General features: G+C 35.0%; 1 protein-coding gene across 1 annotated transcript; it reads left to right on the top strand.

Annotated features, from left to right (window-relative positions):
- On the top strand, positions 1-4,433 carry LOC133191652 (multiple epidermal growth factor-like domains protein 6). The gene is made up of 5 exons (XM_061327395.1): positions 1-31; positions 778-2,418; positions 3,012-3,428; positions 3,751-3,892; positions 4,250-4,433. The coding sequence occupies exons 1-5, from the start codon at positions 1-3 to the stop codon at positions 4,275-4,277; spliced, it is 2,259 nt and encodes a 752-aa protein (XP_061183379.1). The 3' UTR covers positions 4,278-4,433.
- Positions 4,434-10,598: the final 6,165 nt, after the last annotated feature.

Below are 10,598 nucleotides of genomic sequence, written 5' to 3'. Positions count from 1 at the left end.
ATGGTACCTGACGTTCTAAATTCAACTCAAGGTAAAGTAATCCGTACTGCTTTGTTTATATAAAGTTCTAAGTTCATCAGGTGTATGGGCATACTACTATTGAAGAAAAGACGGTTTAAACATGTTAATGGAATCCTGGCGTCGGGACCATAAACTCACCTTGAGAACTGACTTGAGTCAAATTTTCAAATCAGTTTAACTTCTGAAATAAATCTGACAATTAAACAAAATTTTCATCATGATTTTGTACAAGGTGTTTCATAATTCTGTCCCCATTACAACTGCCTGTAAAATCTTTAATTTTAATCGTATTTTAAAAGATAAAACTTTATTCTGAAGAAGATAAGAAATAATTTTATATTTAAAAAAATAAGATTTTTTAACTTATGGTGTCATTTGACGTCATGAAACAAATTTCGATGTTTCTGTAAAAATTTAAAACTAATACTGCTACAGATTTGAAGAACAAATGCACTTACGGGCTCCGGTAAAGTGTGAGAAAATAAAGTTTACAATTTAAATTGAAAATAAAAAATTACAATTTGGTATACTGAAAGGTGGGGGTATTTGAAATCCAACTGATTTTGGTTTATAATTATATTTTGTCTGGTATCTCATGCCACCTTATGCATAATTTTTCATCTCACATCATCAATTGATATCTAAACCACGGAATTTAACAGGGTTTGACGCTAAAGTTTATACATGTACATACATAGAGTAAAGAAATACAATTCAATTGAATTCACTTTACATATTTGTCTTACATTATTGTAGTGCAGAATTGTTCAAACTGTTTGACGGGCTGTAACACACTAACGGGTTATTGTGAAGGATCCTGTACTTATGGTTTCTTTGGCGACTCTTGCAACGAAACGTGTGTTCCCAACTGTTTCCGATGTAACAGAACATCAGGAGCATGTGAACATTGTAAAGATGGGTTTTATGGGGAAAAGTGTCAGTCAAACTGTTCTTCTACATGTATGTACGACTGTGATCAGGATGGAGTGTGTTTTGGATGTCTGAGTGAATATTTTGGTCCTCAGTGCCAATACGAATGTTCCACAAACTGCTCTCTTGGTTGTCACCGTGATACGGGTTCATGTGCCTACGGATGTGTCAATGGTTTGTGGGGTGATTTCTGTAACAACAGTTGTCCTGTTAACTGCGACTCCTCATCATGTCACCAAAGAAGTGGCTCTTGCTGGACCTGCAAATCAGGATTTGGCGGGAATCAATGCTCCACAAAATGTACAGATGAACACTGCTCGCTTTGTACGTATGACGTCACTTCCTGTAGCAAGTGTCTGGATGGCTGGTATGGTACTCGTTGCGAGAAGAATTGCCCCACATCACACTGCCGAACATTATCTTGTGACAAAAATTCTGGGAAATGCGGTTCATGCGAGAGTGGTTGGTTTGGAGAGTACTGTGAAAACAAGTGTATTAAGAACTGCGATCGTTGTTCCGACATAACAACATGTGATGTTTGTAAATCGGGGTTTTACGGGTACTTTTGTCAGCTTTCCTGTCCTATAGAATGTAAAGATTGTGAAAGGGATGGTAAATGTAAAACTTGTTTAGAGGGTTTTAAAGGAAGAGACTGTAAGTGTGAAGTTTCGGAGTGTTCGAATGTAACAAATAACAGATGTAGTCAATGTAAAAACGAAACATCGTGGTTTCTTTTTGAGGATGCCTGTTGTCCTTGTAGTGAACACTGCAACCATACTTCTGGTCAGGAAATTTGTCACCCTGAAAATGGAAATTGTATCACTGGTTGCCAAGAAGAATATATAGGGGATCAATGCTTCGACACTTGTAGTGAAAACTGCCTCAAGGGAAACCAAAGCACCTGTAATTATACAACTGGAGTCTGTCAAAATGGCTGTCTTCCAGGATGGTTCATGCCTAAATGCGATTTTAATTGTTCGTATAATTTCCCACATTGTCTGGAGTGCAAAGAGTATAACTATTCACCAGCAGACCACTTTGTCCAGTGTTACAGATGTGGACCTGGGTTTTATCGCGATTTTCAAACCGGTTTCTGTAAATCCTGTTATAACTGTTTAAATGATTCTTGTGATGGAGTTACCGGACTTTGTACCGACGGTTGTCAGGATGGCTGGTACTCTCTGTCCGGTGTCCATTACCAGTGTCAGTTTCGCTGTGGAGAAAACTGTCTAGAGCGGACGTGTAACAGCTCGGGTGGTCAGTGTTTGAATGGCTGTAACTATGGGTATTACAGTTCATATTGTCAGATATCTTGTTCGAGTAACTGTAAGAATAACACGTGTGACAAGGAGACTGGGAACTGCACACTCGGCTGTTCTCCGGGAGCGTACGGCTATCATTGTTATAGTGTCTGTCAGTCACATTGCAGCGTACTGGGATGTGATAAAGAGACAGGAAGATGCCTTGGTAAGTATACGTATTTGTAATGGGAAAATAAAGTAACTTTTGTATTCATAATTCTCCTTTCCAGGAATATTTTCAATCCAGATAAATGTATGTGCACAAACAGAAGTCAAATGGTCCAGAATTTTGCGTGACTATACGAAACAATATGTGAACATGAGTTATAAATACAATTTACATAAAAAGATATGGGTAGTAATAATAGAAAAAGCAACAGGCTTCATGCGAAAAAAAGCTTGACAGTCTAACTAATTTCAAATATTTTGCGAAAAGTTGTAAAAACTATATATTATAGTTTCATGTTGATTAGTTGAATCTTATTCATTGATTTTTACCCTCTAAATAATGACACCACGCCCTCCAGGGTGCTTGAGGACAGGTGATATTCCAAATATTGTTGACTTTGCGCAAAATTTATGAGTGCACTGTTTACTGTTATAATTTTAAATGTTACCCTCAACTACATGTACATGCAATATTTATATAAAATATACAATAGTTACTGTTTATGCAATTCAATACTTTTTATTCATACACGTACTGTAACAATATAACTTTTGTGAGTTGAGAAATTAACCTCTTCCTCTTTTTGTAAGAATGCAAACCTGGTAGATATGGAGAAAAGTGTGAGAAGGAGTGTTCCGGATGTTTACTGGGAGACTGTGACAGGACTACCGGAGAATGCAGACAACACAAGTGCCACCCGAAATTGTACGGTCCATACTGTAATACCACCTGTGTAGAATCTTGTTTGATTTGTGATGAAAAGTCTGGACATTGCAGCCAATGTGTAACGAACCGAACCGGAAGTAAATGCGAGAAAACGTGTGGGGAACGTTGTCTTCATGGTAATTGCGTTGATGGCGCATGCGCAGATGGATGCATGAATGGATACTTTGGCAAATTGTGTTCTGATGCTTGTAACTCTACATGCAAGTCTGATATTTGTGATTTTAAGTCGGGGATTTGCACAAAAGGATGTATTGATGGGTGGGATGGAGCATTTTGTGAAGGTTAGAAATTAATATCTTACCAGATTAGAATCATTATGCAAAAAACGGCACGCACTGATTGCCATTGAGTCATAAAGCAATTAAAAAGATAGATCTTTAAGATTATAGTGATGTAGTTTTTTGGCTGGTTTTCAATCCTTTCTTATTTATTTATTAATGAATTGAAATTAATTAATATTTACTTCAGTGATAATTTGAAGTATTTGTTCTACCGTGAGTCAAAACTATGTATTATAGTAAATTGACATCTATATCCATTGACACATTAAATCAAACGACTGGACAGCGTATTGTATTAACGGTTTCCTGCTTTTTCTTTAAGTTAATCTGGCAGCGAAGACAAGGTCTGGTGAATCCAAGAAGTCCAAATACTCTACCGGGGAAATAATTCTAATTGTGCTGGGGTCCATAGCTGGAGTTATCGTTATTGTTGTAGTGAGCTGTTTACTGCACTGCAACAGAAGGTTAGTTAAAACAAAGAATTAAGTTGGCTCTGTCACAGTCAGTATAATACTTATATTGAATTCAGCCAAATCTAGCTCATCTTATAAAATAACCATTAATTACTATCACCATTCTTAATTTTGATTTAACAGTCTTCGTGGATTTTAAAGGAACCTGGAGACTATAAACAGAATCATTATAAGTGTGTACTTTTGAAATATGTTTACTCCATGTAGATTTTTTTTATTAAAGGGACCGGGTGTATTCATTTTAAAATAATTACTTGTTATATTGTAAACTGCTGTGTGTTTCTCCTTTATTCCGTTGAAAATTAGAATATTTTATTTTTTAATTTTGTTGTTTGATTTCTTTTTCAGTCGCAGAGCAGAGAATCTTGTGACGTAATTGTAGTGCTAGACCGAGTCTGTGTAAGCCAACTATAGTATGACACTAGCAGAGGCCATCAACCTCAGCGTGCAGGGTTCATTCTCAACGCCAGGTGGTTATTTCTGTTTCAATAAAGGATTGTTTTGAAAAGTCTCAAGTTTCAGTTTCACTGGAAGTTTTAAATTAATTTTTGCATGAAACACTTTTGTTGTATTTTTTAAAACAGTAAACAACTCTAAAGTCATAACCTATCTTTTCTATACGGTATGTGTTTTGTATTTTGGCGCATTTGACATATAGTCCTTATTATAAAAAGCGTGTGTTATATTTCATGACCACAACCAATTTATGATTTGATTAATAAATAAATTCTGATCAAAGATTTAAACTGTATCACTATTATCCAATCAGATAAAGCGAAACAGACGGCGAATTCGAAAACCTCCTTTAATGAAATATGAAGATAACGAACAGTTTTCAATCTCGAAAGTCAATGAAACGATACAAATTTGGAGCAGAGCAAACACGAACCTCAAAATTTAGAGGTGGGATCAGGTACCATGGAGGAGTGAGCATCCCCTGCCGACCGGTCACACCCACCGTGTGCTCCTTGTCAATATCGAAAAAAAACCCAGAAAAATCTGTAGACAGTTCAGTGTATAAATAATGATCTAACAATTAGTATGAAAAACGTCAGTCAGCATTTGACTCAGTGATAGGTTGTATGTGCCGACAAAGTCATTGTGTCGACTGTAAAACTTGCGAAATGATGACTTCAAACGCGACTGTTGATATCCTTGTTTCATCAACTTTTTTGTCAATAGCTTGCCTCGTTTTAAAAATTGTTAATACGTAGAGCATGCTCTTGCGTATCGAATCAACCTCATATGCAGGTGATAAAGGTACATATTGCTACATAAGTAAGGGAAGTTGACGATTGAGAAGTTGAAGTCATCACGTTTATCGTAAACATTTGTAGTTAGGTTACCATTATTTAATGTCTTTTTTCTAGTAAAATATCTAAATATGAAACAGCTGTGCTAGACTCTGTGGTATCTTTTATTTCAAGCTCACTGGGATATAAAGCAGTCAATGATGAAAATTTTTATGTATCCGATTCATAAACCGTCCGATTACGGCATATAAAACACTAATGATGAGGTTTAGTTTAAAAAGACTAGTAAAAGAACATCTCCTTGACAGATTGCTTGCAAAGCTATGATAGGTAACACTGTTATAACCTTGGAAATATGTCTCGAAGCAGGAAACCCCCCTTTTGTTAAACGGTTAACGCTAGATGGTACAATGTACAGTGTTTACAAATTTTGTTTTTAACTTGTGTATTTTTATTATACCGTACAAGGCCATTCTCTAAACGTAAGAAAAAGTACAATCTGCTTGCATAGAACGACTTATGGATGTGATTGACGAGGAAATTTATATATTTTCTGAGAAATTATAAGCTCTTACATTTTTTTTTAATTAAGGGGGGGGGGGGGGGACTATGAATCTACACTTCAGGCCCCTGTGGCAAAAACGACCAAAGTAGCCAAATGTTAAAAAAAATCTTTTTCTCTCACCCTATCACATTTTGAAGAAAAAATGAATGCATCGTAAGAAAGGGCAATAAGTACTCTACCAAAATAGTCTTTTTTTATTACTCCTCAGTTAGGGTTTCTACCTCATGGGCACTAAATAGTCATATAGTGCAAATGTATAATTATAATCTAAGAAATATACTCTCTTCTGCACATCTTGAAGGAAAACTGTTTGAATAAGAAACCTTCTTCAAAAATAGTTTTTAGACCTCCAGGACAGTTTCTGCCTCTAAGATGTTAAAATTTTGCCACGATTGTAAAATTTAGGACCCTTGCGTTCATGGTTCAGAATCGAGAGTGTGGCTTAGTTGCTTATATATTGAAAATAAATCGTATACACCTGTAATTAAATCTTTTTCCCTTCTTAATTTTGAAGTTCTACAGCTTAGTATATGTTGCATGGACTGAGCAAAATAAATTCAGCATAAGTCTGTCTTAAACTCGATATATGATTGTTGGATCTATACAAAGATTATCAAGAATTGAAAATTAAGTTTAGTGCAAAAAAAAAAACACAACATGCAACAGAATGTGTTCAGAGGCCTAATTACTTGATTCATTCTTGATGAAACTTTGTCCTGAAAATTTCTTATAGAAACACTAGTCTAAGACTTACGAACAAGATTTCCGGAAAATTGGCATTCTGAGAAGAATAAGGATTTCATGTTAAACCACCCATCACTGAAGATGTTTACAACTTTCATTTTCCACATTTTAATTGTTGCATTTTATATGGAAGAATCCAAGAAATGTTGCAAATGCGTTTAATATTACAAAACTGTGCTGCAAGGGTCATTCTTAACATCGGATTTTTTCAAACACCATCTAATGTCATGTTTACACAACCGGATGAAAATGAATAATTCTATCCGCGTAAATTTTAATTTATCACTCAAGGTTTCACAATAAGGTCCTACAAAGTGATAAAATGTTGTATAGCTTATAAGGATGATGGCAGAAAGGTAGAATTTTGAACATCACGGAAAGTTTTCAATTTCTCTATATTTTAGACATTTAATATTTGCATAATTTACAATCAAAATATGTCCAAAAACATATACACGTATCGATTCAAGCATCCATTTTTTTTTTTGGTATCATCTGTCCTTAGTCAGGGGCAAACAAGAAATCGTAAATGAAATGTATATAGGGTATTATAAAAGTGCTTTCAGCATTTTAAGTAGCAATTTGTGGAATGCTTTGAGTGAAAATACATGTATAAGAAATGTTTGTATCAGAAATTCAACAAGTGTAGTGTGTTTCAAGGGAAATTATCCTATAGATTATCACCTGCATATTTTATAACTCCACTGTGTACCTTATATTTTTTTTATAATGACAATAATTTATTACGTCAATGTACTTTACTCCTTTTAAATTGTGATTTACTGATTTCTCTGTGTATATATGTTATATGCAGGGTCATTTGTAAACTAGCATTGCTTTTGATAAATATTTCATTCAGGATAAACAAAGTTCCCCAAGATAGCACATGTAACATAAACTTTATCATTCACTGTACCTCACTGTACACTGTACCTCTGGGTATCTTCCTTGCTACTGAACTTCTTAGAGACGAGTGTATGATATGATAATTATTATGGATTCCTCACCAAACTAAACTTTTTGTTACATCAGTCCAGAGTCACAGTGTCGGGTGTGGCCAAAGTGACAATAGCCTAAGAAACTCATGGTACTCAGGTGACTGTCAACACCCATGGGCCTCTTAGGTTTCTAATATTATTCCTCCTTTCTGATAAGGTTTTGGTCTTGCAATACTAAATTTTCACACGAGTCTTACTACAGAATATGATTATCTTTATGATAAAAAAAACTTCTACATGTTTGGTTTCTTTTTCATTTTTGTTCAAGAAAAATAACACAAAGTTTAGGGTACATAGAGCTCATCATGTTCGCGCTTCTATACACGTACCACTCTTTGTGACAGAGATGTCCTGTCAGTGTGGGGAAACACTGGATGCTCGTACTCATCAGAAAATTGCCATTTGTTCTGAAGACGAACTGGTCTGAGCCAGGCATTTATAAAGTACGTGAAGATAATGAATAGTAGTGCCAGATCTAAAACAAAATAAATAAATAAATAAATAAAACAACTACAAACAATACAATAATTGAACAGGGCATAAAAGATCAAGGTGAAATGGATTAAAAATGCAATGTTTTTGTGTGTGCTACAGTTTTGTAATTCAAAGGTTTAGAAGTTCTTACATTGCACAAAGAATACTTATGACCCGAGTGCAATCTGACTCACTCTGGGACAATGTCGAGAGTGCAATCTGACTGGGACAAGGTCATAAGGACAATCTCAAGGTCACGGGGATAAAAGGATAAAAATCCTTGACCACATCATACTGTGTGCTGCAGAAATTGCAAAAGCTCATACTAGACCACATAGTTTGTTACGAACTCAGGACCCAGGGCCACTGCATGTATACAAGATAAAATTCCAAAAGTGGAAAGGGTCTTGCCCAGGTCATAAGTGTGAAATGAGAATGTTAACAACAGTATTGTTTTATGACCAGGTGAGCATTAAGCCCCGTGATGTGACAAGGAATATTTCATAAATACCACTGTGTTCGTGTTAGCAATTTTCCAACTGATTCCTCAGTGGGATATTTAGTGCCATTATGACCGTTCTAGTTACAGTGGACTTGCATGACCGTACGGTAAAGACTGGCCGTGTGTTTTCGACGATGAAAACAAGCAGAAATGATTTACTATCCAAAAGAACTTTTATAACAATTCTAATAATACACCAGTATATTGTTTTGTTTTTTTTTTTTTTTTTTTTTTTTTGTTTTTTTTTTTTTTTTTTTTTTTGTTTTGTTTAAGTTCATACCTGTTCATTTACTGTAATCTGACAACATATCGAAATTCTCTGCATAATTATGGCCGGGTATTCATCGATTTCTAGAAACAGACAAACATATTTTAGGATATGTTGTTATTAAATTGTTTTTTCGCTGATATATGATGACGTATATCATAGGTGTATGAAGGAAATTAGCCTCTGTGTGTCCCTAGACTGAGGCCATTTACCCGAACTCCGCCAGGTTCAGCTGATTCTACCTTGGTTTCAGTTACCACTAATTACACGGATTAGTTTTGACGAGTTTTTATCAAAATCTGCTTGTCATCGGTATTTGTAAGATCGTATCTTATAAAGCCAACAAAGCTCTGGTTTATTGATTTGCAGAATTCTTCCTTGTTAAGGTAAGTCTATTTTGCTAGCAGTGCCTTAATCGAACACGTTTGGATACGTTATATGTATTGTATTTGCAGCAGTTAATTTTATTTCAATATTCCAAATCATAAGATGATGACGAAGGTATTGGATACCTGTTTAATAAGGGTGCATATCAACCTCCACAGTTTATTCATCTATTTATGATGATGATAATGATGTTATGTGTGTTAAGAATACCCTCAGCTTTTGTCTGACCAACAACCTTTTTATGATTGAAATTTGTACATTTATCTATGGTATTGTCATCATTTCTTGTATACAAAACTTTAACCATTACGGAAGGGTAATATGAAGTTAACGGTCTATTAGAAACAGACATGTCCTCTTTCCAATGTCATGATTTGTTCATTATAGGTTTTCTTTTACTTTTGGGGGAAAATATTTAGCAGCTTTGTAATTTCCTGAGTACATTTAATTTGTTTTTCTTTTTTTCTTTTGAATCAACATTGCTATCTATTAAATTCACTAATTATTTGTTAATAATTAGCAAATGATTTTTCAAAATTTGTATTCACCTTGAAGAAAAAAAGTTACTGACCGGACAGAAAACAACTGAATTGTGACAGATCGTACTAAACATTTCCTACAGACACTGAACAATAAAAGACCACAGTAACTCGGGGTGAATTCGCCAATTAGCTGTTCTCAACAAAACCCTTCACCTCGGACGCCTGTTGTCATTCGATCTATATGCTATCTACACAGCTTAAATCACTAAGTATTCAAGAAAACCTTGTTATGAATAGCATAAGGGGTGGTGATGCTTAAACAGTGGCGTGAAATCCGAGATCTTTGTCTTTTTTCCTGATTTATGACAACATTGAACCATGATTACCTATCTGAGTTTTATTAATATCACAAGGCTACGTTGTTTAAAACAGGTACGTTTTGATGATTTTCAAATCAATGTTTTGTATCCTTTCTTTTTTGCTTATACTTATTAGTTATTATTTATTTTATGGACTTCTTTTCAGAAAACATAATATGGGATGTTACGTGAGATATGAAGAGGCCGTGAGCAAACTCTTTGCCAAATATGGGGTCTTCGTTTCAAAATATCCCTGGCCAGTTCTTATTTGTTGCATATCAGCGAATCTTCTCCTCGGGATAGGCTTGTTGCGTTTAAAGAGTGAAGGCAGCACAGAGGTGTTGTATACACCCTTAAACAGTCAAGCCAGCATTGACCGGGATAGGGCTAGAAGTCTATTTGAGATGAATTATAGAGAAAATTTTAACATTCTGGCACAAATTGAAGTAAATTCTCCAACAGACATTATTTTTCGAACCAAATTAGGGGAAAATATTCTTCAAAAAAAGTACATTGACGAAATAAAAGTTATTGATAGCTTTATACGAAATTCTATTTCTGTCAAGTCCAATGTAACTTTAATTGATGTGTGTGCCAAAAGTAGAGGAACTTGTTCAGTATCGGGTGAAAAAATTATTTCTGATACCTTTTTGGCTGCATTCAAC

This window comes from Saccostrea echinata, unplaced genomic scaffold (assembly GCF_033153115.1).
Source record: "Saccostrea echinata isolate AGI-Se365-2 ecotype Australia unplaced genomic scaffold, CSIRO_AGI_Sech_v1 ptg000023l, whole genome shotgun sequence".
Classification (NCBI taxonomy): Eukaryota; Metazoa; Mollusca; class Bivalvia; order Ostreida; family Ostreidae; genus Saccostrea; species Saccostrea echinata.
The sequence above is the reverse complement of the archived record's forward strand: the minus strand, read 5'-3'. Positions and strand labels throughout refer to the sequence as shown.